Source organism: Neolamprologus brichardi, chromosome 23 (assembly GCF_056152115.1).
Source record: "Neolamprologus brichardi isolate AB-2024 chromosome 23, ASM5615211v1, whole genome shotgun sequence".
NCBI classification, from domain to species: Eukaryota; Metazoa; Chordata; class Actinopteri; order Cichliformes; family Cichlidae; genus Neolamprologus; species Neolamprologus brichardi.
Window position 1 is genome coordinate 36,916,744 of NC_142125.1, and position 14,620 is coordinate 36,931,363.

Below are 14,620 nucleotides of genomic sequence, written 5' to 3' on the forward strand. Positions count from 1 at the left end.
TCAATTTCCCATATTTATTTCCCTCGTCCATTCAAGTACATCAAATGCACTGTTCGCCACATTGTCCATTATTGAGCCTTAAAAGGCAGTAGTCCTGGAGCACCCACCAATTAGTGACCAAGGCAACAAGAACTTTCAGGATTAAAACCAAAGGCCTGAGGGTCTGTGCCTCCCCTCCCCTCAACAGCCGTAATGGACCCTCAGATCTCCACAGAGTGGAGGCTTGCAGGGGGGAGGGGACTGACTGGTAGGCAGGGCTGTCAATCCCGTCCCCACCCCCCAAACTTTTCACCACATTGTTTTTTAATGTGCCCCTTCCACTGAAAACTCAACATGACAAATTCTTAAAGTGTCCGGCCAATCAGTCTATGAGCTCACATTCCAGGTGTGGCGATCATCCAATTAGGAATTCCCAATCCCCAGCCAGCTGGAATAAATGCATTAGTGCACGCACAGAGCAAAAACACCGAGCACATTCCCAGCCATACTGTTAACAACTGCGACCAGTATCACTTTAGTTTATTCACTTCTATTAGGACTTTAACAAAACTGTATGACAAGCTTGTATGGCTCTACACATTGACGACTAACTCTCCCACCCCCCTTCTCTCAGTGGACTGCCACCTTAAAAATGTGCGGGTCAGCATATAAAAACAGACCCCAGCCAAATTACTGCAGCTGCGTTGTACCTGTGTGGGTAAATGAGAGGCCAGTGCGCGAGGTACTTACTTGCCAATCACCTCGCACAACTCGTACACATCCTCGAACAGCACGTCGTCGTCCGCCATGGTCATTCAGGTAAACGAGGATGCTCTCCTCAAGATATCCCACCCACACCACGGGTTCCGAAGGGATCAATAACAACGTAATTTCTTGCTGAATGGGCTTACAGCTGTGCCAGTCCACACACACACTTTAAATTTTTTAAACCCCACAAACACGCACACACGGGCACAATGTGATAAACGGGGAAAAACGAACGTGTGCCCAACTTAGCCGGCTAGCCACATTAGCTGGCGTCCAAGGCTGTCACTCCGCGGCCCCACCTTCTCCTGAGCTACTCTCCTGGTAGAAGGGCTAGCCAGCGAGCTAGCTAAACAGTAGCCACAGAGCAGACCCTGGGGCGTGGAGATTTCCTCGCTCGTGTGCAGAAAAACATCCCTCTTTGCATGCCTCGGGTTTGTATCTTTACTGGTGCTTGTCGCCAGGGCACAGGAGTCCCCCCTCAGCAGCATCCAACGGATGCCTTCCCCTTACCCACCAAGATGCTCCCCTTCGCCGCAAGCTAACGAGACTCTCGGAAAAAAAAGAAGACTGGTTTGCTAGCTGGGTTTAAATGTGAGCTTAGCCGTCGCTGAAATCACAGGTTGGCTCCCTCCGTTATTGCGCTGTGCACGCCCAGTGTATCACAGACAGCTTATCCCAGCGAGGAAGGGGGAAAAAAAACGTAACGTGAGCGGGATACAATACGCTTCAGCTTCCCGAGCCCAAATGGAAGACCTTCACATTCATGTCCACGACTGCTCCTGCTGCTACACGCGCCGTCTGTGCTCGAGGGTGTTCAATTAATGTCGTCTTCCAGCACAGCCGAGCCGACGTCCGCCGCTGCTCCAGTTCTTTCGCTGGATCAGATGCAGGCTGGCTGGCTTTGACTGGTTGTTTCTCCGACTTCCAGAAATGCCCGGCTCCTCCCTCCCTGTCTATCGCCCGGGAAACTGTTCCGACCGGAGCCGAAATGGCCAGGGAAAGCGGGCCCCGGATTCCCGTCTTTTTCCTTGCGTCGCTCGAGCCAAGATGGCGTTTTGTGGGGTCCGATTTAGGCGCAGTTTCCTTAATCTCTTCTCCAACCGTTGCATTCAGTGTATCCCGCGCAGGCGTCGACCGTCCAAACCTCATCACCTTACGTCAGCCCCCCACCACCACCTTTTCCCTTCTTCTTCTCTCCATCATTTCGAACAGTTTATTTCTCCATAAATCTCATCTGCCACTAAGGACTCACGCCCCACACCCTGGCTGCCAGCGACGGGATTAAAACCGTATACTTCACAATCGCTGTCTAAGTGTGGGTGACTGCTGTCCTCAGTGTTTCCCAAATTCCCATGGGTCTTTCGGGAGGTTTCTCAGCAAAACTGATGGACAGCATAGCGTTTGCATTATCTCATTAATCTGACAGTGACCGCTAGATTGTGCCACTGATGTGTACTCTAATTCTCCTCTGTGGAATTTAGATGACTAGCGAAAATAAAGGCTTTTTTCAGTTCAAAATGGGCATCCTCAGCACTGTAGTTCAAGTATAAACGCGTGATTATCTACTTTCGCGTAAGCTTTTTGCAGGTGCGGGTTCAACCGGTGCAGACACGCAGGTAAGGTGTCCTCAGGTGTGGAAAGACGGGCGGAGAGGCCCCCTAGAGGTGATGGTAAAAGGCCTATGTCTCCCACCGCTCCATTTTGAATACCCTAACTAGATATCGTTCCAAGGAGAAAATGAGGGGGAAAGGGGAATAAATTAATAAATAATTGACAAAATCCAATTTCACTTTTATTGTAAAACAAATCAAAGATGCAAAAAAGGCATCAAATCCCGTTTATTAAAGACGTCAATCTTAATTCACCCCATTTGCACTGGATTTTATATGACGTAGAGAACTGCAAAAATCATTTGGAAAATGTATGCAGTCATTTACTGCATATCTAAGTATATGAGGCAAAGTTAGTACAATAGTAACGAGCTTGTCTATGACGCCTTTTTGCCATTTCTTTTGTTCTCCACTAGTCCAGTTTCCAAAAAAACAAACAAAAAAACAGGGACACAGCTGAGATGTGCCAAGTTTTCAGCTAAGAGCTTTTTGGGAACCTCCAGATTGCAAAAATACTATTATTAAGAGGCATGTGATGTTTCTCATACATTCAACTGAAGAAATTGGAACAAACGGCTTATCAAACCAAACAAACAAAAGACAGTCCTGTGAAAATGGTCCGGTACAAGGACTAGACTGAAAATGAGTGCAAAGGCAGACATGGTCCAAAAAAAAGCCTGGAGAACTATTATTTAAGACCATTTTTAAAGTCTGGCTTCTTGGAAATATGAAGAAATTTTATATTTAACTTTATTTTTAAAACTTATATTTGAGAGATATGTCCTCTTTTTTTGGGGGGGGGGGGGGGGGGGGGGTGTTTCCTTCTGTGGAATCACAGTTAAAAAGCGAATTTTCTCTTATTTATTCTCCCGTTTTATTTTTGTCTTTTTTGTTTTTGTTTTTTCCAAAGATACGTTTTGTTTTATATATTGCAGAGCTATGTTTTCCAATTACAAATTACCTTTGCATGAAAGTGGTTACAGCTGAGGGTTGAAAAGAAAAAATAAAAGCGTTTGGGTGAGGTACTTCACTAAAGCAAAATAATGAACTCAGACGGCCAGCCTCCCTCTAGAGGGCGCTGTTCTCACAGGGCACCCTCTGCGGTTTCCATGCCGCTGCATCCTTTCTCCTCGAGCATCACCTGCCAGCTTCCCCCATTGGTTTAAGCCCACCAGCAGCTACTGATAATCCGATTGGCTGCTGATGTGGTCATCATACTGTCTGCTTCTGAACAACCCTCCATTTGATGCACACACACACAGCTCGGGAAAAAAGTGAGACTGGAAGGAAAGTATGCAATAAAAGGAGAGAGATGAATAGGAAAATGATAAAGGAAAGGGAAAACGGCACACATGACAAAAAGACAAGAGCTCTGTTTCCATAGTAACAAGGAGGGGGATATTTTTTATGGTGGTTGCATGTGAAACTGGCAGTTCATGAAAAATGCACATACGCTTATACACTCCTATACATCTGGTTGCACTGACATGCATGAATTCCCTGAAACCATCACTATACACACAGAGAGACAGCCCTGCACTTAATAGCTTTGACAGAAAAATAACCTTCACCTTTAAATTTCATGTGTACCTGGCACACATTATTTTCAGTCCTACTGGTTAAACCGTTTTGACTAGCTGTGCTTTTCAGAGAACCTTTTGTTTTTCTCCAGGCTGACATAGATTTATCATCAATAATTTAGACCAAATCAGCTGTATAACATTGTATTACAATCCTGCTCGGTCCTCTTGGCATCGAGGTGTAATGTAGAGAATAACATGCCAAAAAAGATATGAAGGAGGATGCTTCAGCGCAGAAAAAGTGGGACATCAGTCAGCTGAATTAGTGCAAGGGGAAACGGGGAAAACAAGGTTTGGACTGCTTAGACTGCTACATGCTTCCAGCTCCATATTCTTCCCTAGGGAGCAATAACCAGCAAAAGGAGAGGAGTCACTTCAACACAAAGTGCCTTGGAAGTGTTTCCTCCTATAACAGAAACTCAATTCTTACATCCCAGCCATGCAGTCTTAATTTATTTGGTGTTTGAACAGAAATGCCAGCCACGTTCTTTTTTTCCAACTTGGTTTTATTTTATTTACACAGATTGCTATTACAGTTACAGTAAAACTTCCATTCTATGGAATGGGAAAAGTATAAGAATTCAGGTTTTTCAACTAAGTAAGCTGATATATTTAAAAATATTAATAACAGAATATTTTTCAACGTTGCAAAATTACCAGTTTGGCAGAAATTGACATTATAAAGTCACAATATTTCTTCTGTCTTTTCACCTCCTGGTTTTATTTGATCATATTGTGATTCTGAACTAAATTGTATTCCCAGATTGTTATCTAATAAATAATTAGATTAGGCCATAAACTGCAAATTCACTGAATTAACATGGCTGCTTCGTGAAAACAATACAAAACAAAATGAGAAAAAAAAATATATAAATATAGTTTTTCCACCGCAGCAAATTTTTTAATCTCAAAGAATATATTTTTTCATGTTTTATGTATGTATATATGTATGTATTATATGAATTTAAAATATGTCATCTCTAATATTTTTCTCATCAATATTCAAATAAAAAAAATAAGGCTTTTTCTTCAAAGACTGTAAAAATTGCTTTTTTTCCCTCAGAATATCAGTCACAGCAAGTATTTCGGTAATAAGCCATCAAAGGCTAAAAAAAATAAAAATAAAATATATATAAATATATAAATTATATGTGTGTGTGTGTGTGTGTAAATTAAATAAAGTAAAAAAAAATTAAAACGTTTTAGATTTCGATAAATTGTGAAAGGGGAAAAAAACTACAAATCCCACTTCTTGTTTGGGTAGATGTGATTGGTTGAGTCTGACCGCGCAGGCTCCTGTGAAAGCGCGATGTTCAAATTTGTTTCCGGTTTTTCTTTTAGCCTTTGTCGCTAAGCCAGAGACATGGAGCGACCTCAAAACAGGTAGAAATTTTACCTTTGTCGTTATTACACTATACAAATGCTATTTTTTACAAAGCATTTGCTTTTGCAGCAAGGAAAATGGCAACAATGTGTCCAACGACGCATTTTGGTTTATTTAACGGCATTTTCCGTCGTTGTCCGTACAACGGAGACCCCAACACCATTCAACATTCAGCAATTAGGTGGTTTAATGTTGTTTTGCATTTAATGAAATGCACGGGCTTGATACAACGTTAAACTTGTCATTTTAGGATTTTTTCACCTCTACTTTTCAGATCGGCTTCTCTCCTACACATCAAAGAACTGAAATAAATCAAAATTTTACGTTTTTCAGTCGTAGCTCCTTTTTTCACCCTTCAAAATGAAACAAGTGGCAGGGAGTGGGCACTGAAGCTTTTGTGTGTTTAGTTAAGCGCAGTCTGTGTAATGTTTAACTTTAAATGTCACTCCATGGTTTATAAAAACATGAATGAATTGCCCAAACAGGATCGGGACGATAGTTTGCCTTTTTTTAATGCTAGCATTAGCCCGCTGGCTCTGCCTCGGTCTTTTTTGACATGTTGCTGCTGTTTTAAAACAGGGGAGCATCTGACCTTTAAAATAAGTCCACATCCGTACACAGTCTGTTGAGTATAAATACGTTGTGTTGACACAGTGGCTATAATGCGTCTATAGTATATTTAGAAATGGTGTTTGTGTATGAAATGAATGGTAATTTGTTTTATAATGAGTCTAATAAATTGGGTATTTAAGCACATGAGAAGTGCAGATTTTGCAAAAGCCTTACTTGTGTTCCTAGTTCAAAGCACAAGTTTAACTGGAGATTGTTGCTTTATGTTTGATTTATTTTTTTAAATTCATGTATTGATTGACTAATTTTTCTTTTCAGTGTGGTGAGGACTCCCACCGACAGCATTGTGGCTCAGAGGAGGAGCAAAAATAAAAGCTACAGACAGTCATACCGCAGCTGCTTAGCCGCTGCTTCAAGGCTCGGCCACACCCCAGGATGGACAGCGCGGAGGCTCAACACCAGCAGAAGAACAAAGTCACACAATATCACCGTGAGTCAATGCAAGTTTCTCTTCTAAATATATTAATTATCTGGAGAACAGAACATGGAATCGCCATCCTTTGCATTCTGCTCTTTCCCTGGTAAAGGAGAAGGTGAATCCAGAGCATCTGGCCTTACTGGTGAAGACAGAGTGGCAGCTATCGTACGTTACACCGCTCTACCAGTTCAGACACACCCAGCTCAGGAGCTACTCAAGGCAGCTTTCTGCATTTATTACTGCAGAGAAGCAGCAGGGTTTGGCAGTGGAGGTTGAGGGAACGCAGACCAGCTTCAGAGTTTCCTTCTCTGTGGTGCAGGGGCTGGGAGAGACGGACGATGATGCTGAGACGGTCCTCGTACAGGTAAGCACAGGAGTTTGTAGAGGCAGGGAGAAGGTTTTCAGGCACAGTATGAGCTGGCTTTACTCTGTCTTCTTTCCTGTCACAGATCCATTCAAAGCCGGTGTTTGCAGGGAAGGATGAGGCGCAGAAGTTGGTGTGGAGCGGCTGGCTGACCTGCATCAATGGCAATCCTGAATATCTTCACTTGCTTTCGAAGGACTTCACCTGTCTGCCGCTCTTTGGCAGCCGCGGGGCTGAGAATCTCACCTCGTTGGTCAAATCCTGGTTTCAGCAGACCTTTGACTGCTGCTTTGGCCCTCTGGAAATCAACCAGACCTGCCAGCAGTGGCTAGCGGCATTATGGACTAACTGCCACATAGAGTCCAGCATCCAGCATCTCAAAATGATTTGGACTCTTCCGGTTGAGCCACCGTTGCAGATCACCTACACAGTTAACCCTCAAGATGCGTGGGAGCTGTGGAACAGTGTGAGGACCCCTTTACTGGAGAGGAGGGAGGAGGAGGAGACAGCAAGAAGCATTGACATCGAGGAGGTGACGAAGTTCATGCAGGGCCTAATGAGCCACTTCTACAGGCATTTCAGATTGGACCTGTCAGCAGGACGCCTGAGTCAGGTCTCATCTGCACTGGGATCAGCCAAGTTCAGCGGCAGGATCAAGGTACTGCCCTCAGAGCTTTATTTATTTTATTTTTTTAATGAAAGAAGAACCTGCTAATAATATTGGTTTACTTTTGTTTCAGATGTCCAACAGCAGATATGTCCTCACAACCCTATCACTGCTGACAGAGTGTGCCCTTCTCAAAATGCCCATCTGAGCACAAAAGAATGACTTTGCAGCAAGAGGAAATGCAAATTCTGCAATATCAGTTTGCAAAACCTGTTATGGAATAACAAATGTGACTTTATTCTTTTTTTTCCTTTTATGAGCAAAAACAAACAGTGTAGCCTCTTTACACGAATTCACCACGGGCTAGTGGCTTCTGGCTTTTTAAAATTAATTTATTTTTTCCCCTTTTCATACTACAGATCTGGGATGTTACAGGAGCTCAGCACAGGGAGGATTGTGCTTGTAATTATGACGAATTGAGGATAAAATCTGAATGTTTCTTGTCTGCTCACTCAGCTCTTCTTGTTAATACATTGTATGTTTATTCATGTCCACCTCTTTGTATATTTTTGTCATTTATAGTTATAAATAAAAACCAAACAAGCTTCAACCAAGTGATATTAAAAAAAGAAAAAAGCAAAGTGTCACAACGAGAGGTGAAACTAAGCAGATGTTAGATTTCTGCGTGACTGATATCTTTGGCTTTTATTGTTAGTAAAGTAACTTTGTAAAGTAACTTTAGGTCAGGGGCTTTGATGTAGCCCCTGACCTAAAGGAGTTAACACCATTGTCCTGCCCTTTAATCCAACTTAAATCTGCTTGGCTGCTCTTTATAACAGAAAGTTTAAACACCAGGTGGGTGGGGCTTCAGTGCTCACCTGTGATCGTTTTTAGGAGTTTAAAGTGAAACAAATGTATGAAACTAAATGTAGGAGCAAACAGAGACCTCATTATTTTAAAATGACCATATTTTATCTAAGGACATCATTATTATCCATCTCTGCAGTGCACATATTACACATGCAGGTAAATTAGATAAGGCAGAATCTGGCTCCTTTAGAAGGTTAATTATCAATTATCTTATTTATTTAGTTTAACACCATCAACAATTGCAGTGGGGTGGAGGTGTATTGCGAAGTAGGATTTCATGTAAGTTCTCATGTTTGAACAAATATAAGTGGCATATGTTGAGCAGGACCTGAATAACGCTACACACTGCATGCTTGGTCTTAACTAGCTGCCATGTCTGATACTCTGCTAATGTTGCTTTATAAAATAAAGATTTATCTATATGTTGGCTGTTAATCACCAAGAATATTCAATCTATAAATGTATTTCGCTTTGATATGCCTCCTTCATTCACAGAACCACAGAGTACAAAGTGCTAAAATAAATATATTAATGATAAATTCATAAGATTTTTGCAGCATTCATTACCAGTTCTGATCATCACTCTTACTGAAGTAGGAAGGTAACAATTTGATGCAAGGCTACAGCAGAGAGCCCGGGTGATAGTGAAAACCACCAACTGATAAATGCAGTCAAATCTGACGGAGGTTTAAGATTTTATCAATCCAGCTTCTGCAAAGACACAAAGCCAGACTGTTGAGATTGCTTAAAAACAACAAAGGCTAAATGAAAAGCATCCTTTTTTTAATGTTACTATCATTTAAAACAGCATAGGGCAACTTTACTTCAAAGGAGACATAAAACCAGGAAATAAGAGTTATCAAAATCATATTAAATACAAACATAAGCATACAAAATACCAGCTGGATGCAAAAACAAAAAACCAGCTAAAACATTACAGTATATTGCACCAGTAGAAAGGGCAAAAAACCCCAAAAGACAATAAGCAACATGTGATAACTGGACTCCCCTATAGCTGATTAACATGATGAAGCACAACACAGCAGCATCGCTGTTTGTTAATGCTACACACACCATCGAATGCACGACGACAATAGCGAGGGCGTAGGAGTCAAAATTGCAGCTCCATTATGCTATGTAACAACTGGACCAGTGTCTCTTTGGGCATATGGCTTGTGATGGTGGTAATTAGGGCACAGCAGATGCTCGAACCTTCATTTAAGGGCATTGTGGAGCTGGGAATTAGGGAACAAATTGTGGGGGTGGGGGGGTTAATACTTCACAAATTAAACTTACTAATGACGTGTTCTTTATCAGCATGGATTCCAGTTCAGAGTGGAAAATTACCTTTTTACTTTACCCCCCCAGTCAGTGTGACCAACATAACTGGGTTTGCCAGCATGCTTTGAAAGGCACGTGACCCCGACAAACTGTACAGCTATACTAATATTTAAAAAAAAAAACAACTAGGCACCAGACTGGGGGCTGGTGTTACCTTCCCACTCTGCCGTCTTCCATACTGTTTATATAATATTTACTTGTGTGTATGTGCTTGTGTGCGTGTCTGTTTACAGCTCTGAAAAAGGGGCTTGGCTATATATTTACAATGGCGCCCACACATGCCACAGAATCCACCTGGCAAACACTTGGGACAGTCTCATTTGCACGAGCAAACACAAAAGAAACTCCAGGTTTTGTTTGTAGCAGCTTGATGCTTTCAGAAGCATCGTTCACAGTACAATCCGACGGCCCCCGATCCTCTTACCAACCCACCACCTCACACACATCCTCTGAAATGAGCACTCGAATGATAATAGCAAGCTAGGATTGATTCAGAACAGGTGGTTTAGTGTTCAACATAATTCCCCATGATCACTTTTGATCAAAACACACATGGAGCAGAGAGGTAAGCGATGGAAAGTGATGATTCACAGTAAATGGAGATTGTAGTGTGTGCGGCGGCCTTTAGGACGCCAATCCCAAAAAGAAGCCGCCGACGAACCCGCTGGACAGGACGATGTTCCTCTTTATGAAATCTGTGGCCTGCAGAGGAGAGACGAGGGAAAAGGCAAATCAGAACTAACAAACAAAACAGACCCCAGCACCTCGAAACATCTGATTTGGTTTGCCTTGAGCCTGCAGTGTCACAGCTACTAGGTGTAGTAGCTCGACGAGTACACTAGAGGGCACTGCTGGCTTGGGAATGGACCCCAATACATGCCCCCCCCCCAATATTGAAATAATACAAATTACAGGAAGATTGCATTTAGCTTGAGCAAAAAACCAAGCAAGAAATAAAGAAAGAGCAAGCTTCGTTCCAGGTACCTTTACCTCCTCAATGAATGTGTTGATTTCTGGGGCTGCTTTGTTTGCCTTCTTCTTCAGGTGCTTCTTTGCTTTGTTCACATCCTTCTCCACCTTCTTCCAGTCCACCTGCACGTAGCCACTGTGATTGGCAATCTGCAGAAACAGACAACAAAACAAAACTGATGAGCGTTACTTGTCCTTCTTCATATTTGCCTCAGCTCTGCACTCTGAAGGACAGAATGCCTTTCTGGAAGCATGTGTCCACAGTAGGCCTCTGACATCATCTTAAAAAAATATTTTGTGTGTTCAGCCTGATAATCAAGTCACCTGGGTGTCCGGGCTTTTAATCTACTTGCAAAATGAAGAATGCTTTTAAGCGACAAAATAATGCTACTGACGGAGCTGAAGCACCCTGTAAGTGTCCAGATGGCCTGTGTCCATTTAGTGCCAGCTGACACACAATGCTCGCCTTTCTGTGGTGGAGAGGGGGGACCAGCTGAGTGTCATGTTGTACAGCTGGCGTCTTCACTTGTCAATGGAGTTATGTTAATCTTACAAAGCACGTACTTCTCTATGACTCTTGATCGAGAATTGCTAAATATTTAACGACTAAGCCTAAACAATCACAGCATTACGGAGCTCTTACCTGTAAAAGAAGGAACCCACCACCAATAGCAGTAGCTGCTATCTTCCCAACTCTCTGGAAGACATAACCTGCACACCTGTAAGTGTTAAGAGAAAAGGTGGGTTACTTCCTTTAAAATATTTAAAGGGGAATCAATTGTGTCAGTTTTCCCTGAGCCTGATTCATACTTGAAAACAGTCATTATGTGTCTTTTCCTCATAGTAGCCATCCCTCAAGACTTTCTCCATTTGAAGGAATGCATCATCAGGGACTGCAACATCTAGTCCTTTTACTGAATCTAAGTCTTTGCAGTTCATCTATTGCCTGGAAAAAAGCTGTTTAAGCTTTTCACCCTTCATTTAAATCGAGCTACTTTTGACTGGCTACCCCATGTAAACAGAAAGGCGGCCGGGGCTCCTGTGCTCACAGATGACCATTATTATTATTGTTATTATTATTCGGGATGTCTGCTCTCACCAGTGGGCTTAAACTAGTAGTTGGAGGCTGGAACTTTTGGCTCACAGGCACTGCTTATACAACGACATCTCATTATGAATCTTTAAACGCAATTCTTCTTCTGCCACAGCGGATCAACTCTCTCCATCTCACCCTATCCCAAGCATCCTCGTATGTCACACCAACCTTCTGCATGTCCTCCTTCACTACATCCATGAATCTCATTATTCATGATCCACACGATCTAACTTGACAAAGATTTTATGTCAGATACTCTTCCTGATGCAACCCTCGCCATTTATTTCAGACTGGGGCCAGCACTTGGGAGCACATTGGTTTGTGGCTCCCACCACTCTTGAGAGTGTAAAAAAAGAGATACTGGACTTCTTAAGGCTTGTTATGACGTTTCACCACTCATCAAGTTCTAAAAACAAACTGTGGAGAGTCCCGGGTGTTTATGGTGTGTTCCAGGAACCTGAATTCAAGATAGTGCATCCCAGTAGTAAAGTCAGAAAAGCGTGGGAAACAAAAAACAAACACAAAACAAAACAGATACACAACAGGGGCAGCAGAGATTAAAAGTTTCATTACTCTTCAGTTCGGTGCTGCCATCTTGGATTGTTAACTCGGGTTTGGTGCGGCTGCTCTGAGTTCAGGGGGCGTTCCAGGTGAAAATGCCAACTGGGAACTTAGAAATCCCAACTTCCAGCTTAATCTGGAATGCTCCATTAACCCCCAGTGGGGGTTTGTCCCCCTTGGAGGTGGACCTGAAGGTCGTTACCCCACTATCGATTGCACGAGTCATCAATTGTGGATCAACGACATCCGACTCCAGCCAAAGTGTAAAGAAAAGGCACGAGTCAGTACAATGAAGGGTGAAACCACTATGAGACCTCATGTGGGGTCAAATACCCAGCTCTTTCCACCATTTGCCTTCTTTTTTCCAAGCTCTGTAGAAAACTATGGCAAAGACGATTAAGAACCTACACAGACAGTACCTGCCACTCTAACAGCATATGTACATATTGTACATATAAGTAAAGGCATACAGAGTTTCCTTTAATGTATACTCTCAATCATTTTATTGGTTTAGCAATGGCAGCTCTACAAGTAAGCGGTGTGTTCTCACATTAATTATTTCTCTGCATATTAATGTCCCAAGTTCAAAATAGCCCAACATTTGCTACTGTGTTAAACACCAATTGGATCCACATATGTCCCAGTGAGAACAGACCCCGAGTCCTTACCATCCAGTCACTCCTCCCATCATGAGCTGAGTGGCCACGGAGTACTTCTCAGCAATGGGGCCGGAATTGTTCCCAAACACTCTACTCCACCACTGGTGCCTCCGGGCATACTCAGTCAGGTCCACAACCTCATAAACCTCATCTTCGCTCTCTGGGTCGTCCTGGCCCGCTATGAAAATTGGAGTGAAATACAAAGTTAAAGGGCTACAATGTGCATATGCTACACCTCGCTTACATTCGGGGTGTATTTTCTAATAGCTCAGGAAATGTTTGCACCCTGTGTGGTCCTATTAACACAAAGCTTCAAGTCCTCCTAACTGCAAAAGCACTTCAGCCTCCACAGGCTCCGAGGGTGCTTATTCTATGTAAATGAGTTTGGAAGCTAACATTAGCTGGCTAGCGTCAAATGGCTTCCAGCCGGGACGCGAAGGTTCTGCTACCGGAGACCAAAAAGCACGTATGAGCTACGATAAAGCCCTTGTACCTTTTCGATTATTGCTCATGGAGAAAAAAAATAAACGAATTTAAATGCGAATTGTGATCGCACAACGATCATTTCTAACAAACAAAACACTAACCTTCTCTCTCACCCGCCGTCGCCATTTTGGAGAAACTAGTTATGTCATCAGGATGTTGACAAAGATAAACCACGCCCACATTATGATGCCGCTGCCACGTCAGTTGAAATGCTTTCATTTTGCTTGATTGGGCTTCAAGCAGTTTAACAACTTTATTTGATAAAATGCAGCAACTCTGCAAGTCTGACTGTGAAGACGTCATAAAAATAAGGGTTGGGTGCATAAAGAGTCGCGTGGTTTGACAGGATTGGAAAGAGTTATGCTTCGCAGTCACTTTTTAAATAATCTATGAGCGAAAACTGACACCCATGTGTCAATATGTATTACTGAATATGAGATGATGTCTTACCGTGCGAAAATTAGAGCATTTGTCGGGAAAACAGTGCTATGGTTCATGCACAAGAGAGCCACGTAAAAAAATCTGTATTTATTTATTTTTTATATTTTATCGGGTGTATTTTTTGTAAAATTAGTGGTTTTGCAGAGCGAACACGAATATTTCAGATAAAAGAATAGTATAGCAGGGAAGTCATATGGTGGTATACACGCGCTCCCATTGGCTGGAGAGGGGGGGAGAGGGCGTGGCCAGAGCGGCGCGTGGGTTCGCTTGGGTGACACAATTATAACAACTTTATCTTCGCGGCCGAAACGCGCTTTATTTGTCAAATACTCACATCTTGGATATTGTACTCAGTTATTTGCATTCAAATAGCTGCACGATACCACTTTGTGATGAAAAATGTGACGTTTGAGGAGCTACCCGGAGAGCGCTTCTGTCCCCCCCGAAAGGATTTACTACATCGAATCGCATCTTTTCATCCCGGAGAAAAGTTTTTGATCGTTTCGCTCTCTTCAGTTTTCCTTCTTTGATTTGGCGGAGCGATCCGTTCGTCCCCGCGTCGCGATTTTCCATGCAATCGTGCGGTGTGTCTCTCGCCGCTGCTGCCTGCGCTGCTGCTCGGAGTCTCGGCTCGGCTTCTTCTAGTGGTGATGAGGGAAAGAAAATGGCGGCGGGAAAAGCGAGTGAAACAGAGGAGGACTTTCCGACACTGACAGCCGAGGAGAGGGATAGTTTGGCTGGGATCGACAGGTCGGAACAGTAAACCCATGCACTCACACGAACGCACACTTTGAAAATTGATTGTTTTATTTTGCCTTGCATGTCGATATTGTCCTCGAGCCGCTCTGCAAGTGATA

At 42.9% G+C, this 14,620-nt stretch overlaps 4 protein-coding genes across 14 annotated transcripts in view; 2 read left to right on the forward strand and 2 right to left on the reverse strand.

Moving 5' to 3' along the window:
- LOC102776690 (peripheral plasma membrane protein CASK-like) overlaps positions 1–1,863 on the reverse strand; it is a 48,799-nt gene extending 46,936 nt beyond the window's left edge. For 5 of the 9 annotated variants that reach the window (XM_006795674.3, XM_006795668.3, XM_087836539.1 and 2 more), the window contains exon 1: positions 730–1,863. In XM_006795674.3, the coding sequence (XP_006795737.1) occupies positions 730–794 (65 nt within the window). In that variant the 5' untranslated portion in view covers positions 795–1,863. The remainder of the gene's footprint in view (positions 1–729) is intronic. The other 4 variants (XM_006795675.3, XM_006795670.3, XM_006795672.3 and 1 more) reach the window with 1 other exon arrangement.
- Positions 1,864–5,224: 3,361 nt separating this feature from the next.
- cenpl (centromere protein L) lies at positions 5,225–8,728 on the forward strand. Its single transcript, XM_006795664.3, has 5 exons — positions 5,225–5,320; positions 6,210–6,381; positions 6,479–6,733; positions 6,819–7,391; positions 7,474–8,728. The coding sequence occupies exons 1-5, from the start codon at positions 5,301–5,303 to the stop codon at positions 7,546–7,548; spliced, it is 1,095 nt and encodes a 364-aa protein (XP_006795727.2). The 5' UTR covers positions 5,225–5,300; the 3' UTR covers positions 7,549–8,728.
- A 248-nt stretch (positions 8,729–8,976) lies between these two features.
- Positions 8,977–13,884, reverse strand: LOC102776203 (FUN14 domain-containing protein 1). Of its 2 annotated transcripts, none has more exons than XM_006795666.3 (5): positions 13,424–13,884; positions 12,846–13,014; positions 11,164–11,239; positions 10,536–10,670; positions 8,977–10,253 (listed from the first exon to the last, which is right to left on the reverse strand). In XM_006795666.3, the coding sequence occupies exons 1-5, from the start codon at positions 13,644–13,646 to the stop codon at positions 10,176–10,178; spliced, it is 681 nt and encodes a 226-aa protein (XP_006795729.2). In that variant the 5' UTR covers positions 13,647–13,884; the 3' UTR covers positions 8,977–10,175. The 2 variants fall into 2 exon arrangements, with proteins under 2 accessions (XP_006795729.2, XP_006795728.2); XM_006795665.3 differs by having other exon boundaries at positions 10,542–10,670; positions 13,424–13,520.
- A 112-nt stretch (positions 13,885–13,996) lies between these two features.
- LOC102791613 (lysine-specific demethylase 6A-like) overlaps positions 13,997–14,620 on the forward strand; it is a 35,991-nt gene continuing 35,367 nt past the window's right edge. For both annotated transcript variants that reach the window (XM_087836262.1, XM_087836263.1), the window contains exon 1: positions 13,997–14,513. In XM_087836262.1, coding sequence (XP_087692388.1) covers positions 14,335–14,513 — 179 coding nt within the window. In that variant the 5' untranslated portion in view covers positions 13,997–14,334. The remainder of the gene's footprint in view (positions 14,514–14,620) is intronic.

What these genes read in the sequence shown, in the direction of transcription:
- cenpl (XM_006795664.3), top strand. Translation starts at nt 5,301, where the DNA reads ATGGAGCGACCTCAAAACAG. An exon ending in CTGAGACGGTCCTCGTACAG is followed by an intron (nt 6,734 to 6,818) that starts GTAAGCACAGGA and finishes TTCCTGTCACAG; the next exon opens with ATCCATTCAAAGCCGGTGTT. An exon ending in AGTTCAGCGGCAGGATCAAG is followed by an intron (nt 7,392 to 7,473) that starts GTACTGCCCTCA and finishes CTTTTGTTTCAG; the next exon opens with ATGTCCAACAGCAGATATGT.
- LOC102776203 (XM_006795666.3), bottom strand. Translation starts at nt 13,646, where the DNA reads ATGCACCCAACCCTTATTTTTATGACGTCTTCACAGTCAGACTTGCAG. An exon ending in GACGGCGGGTGAGAGAGAAG is followed by an intron (nt 13,015 to 13,423) that starts GTTAGTGTTTTG and finishes CAATTTTCATAG; the next exon opens with CGGGCCAGGACGACCCAGAG. An exon ending in ATGGGAGGAGTGACTGGATG is followed by an intron (nt 11,240 to 12,845) that starts GTAAGGACTCGG and finishes TAACACTTACAG; the next exon opens with GTGTGCAGGTTATGTCTTCC.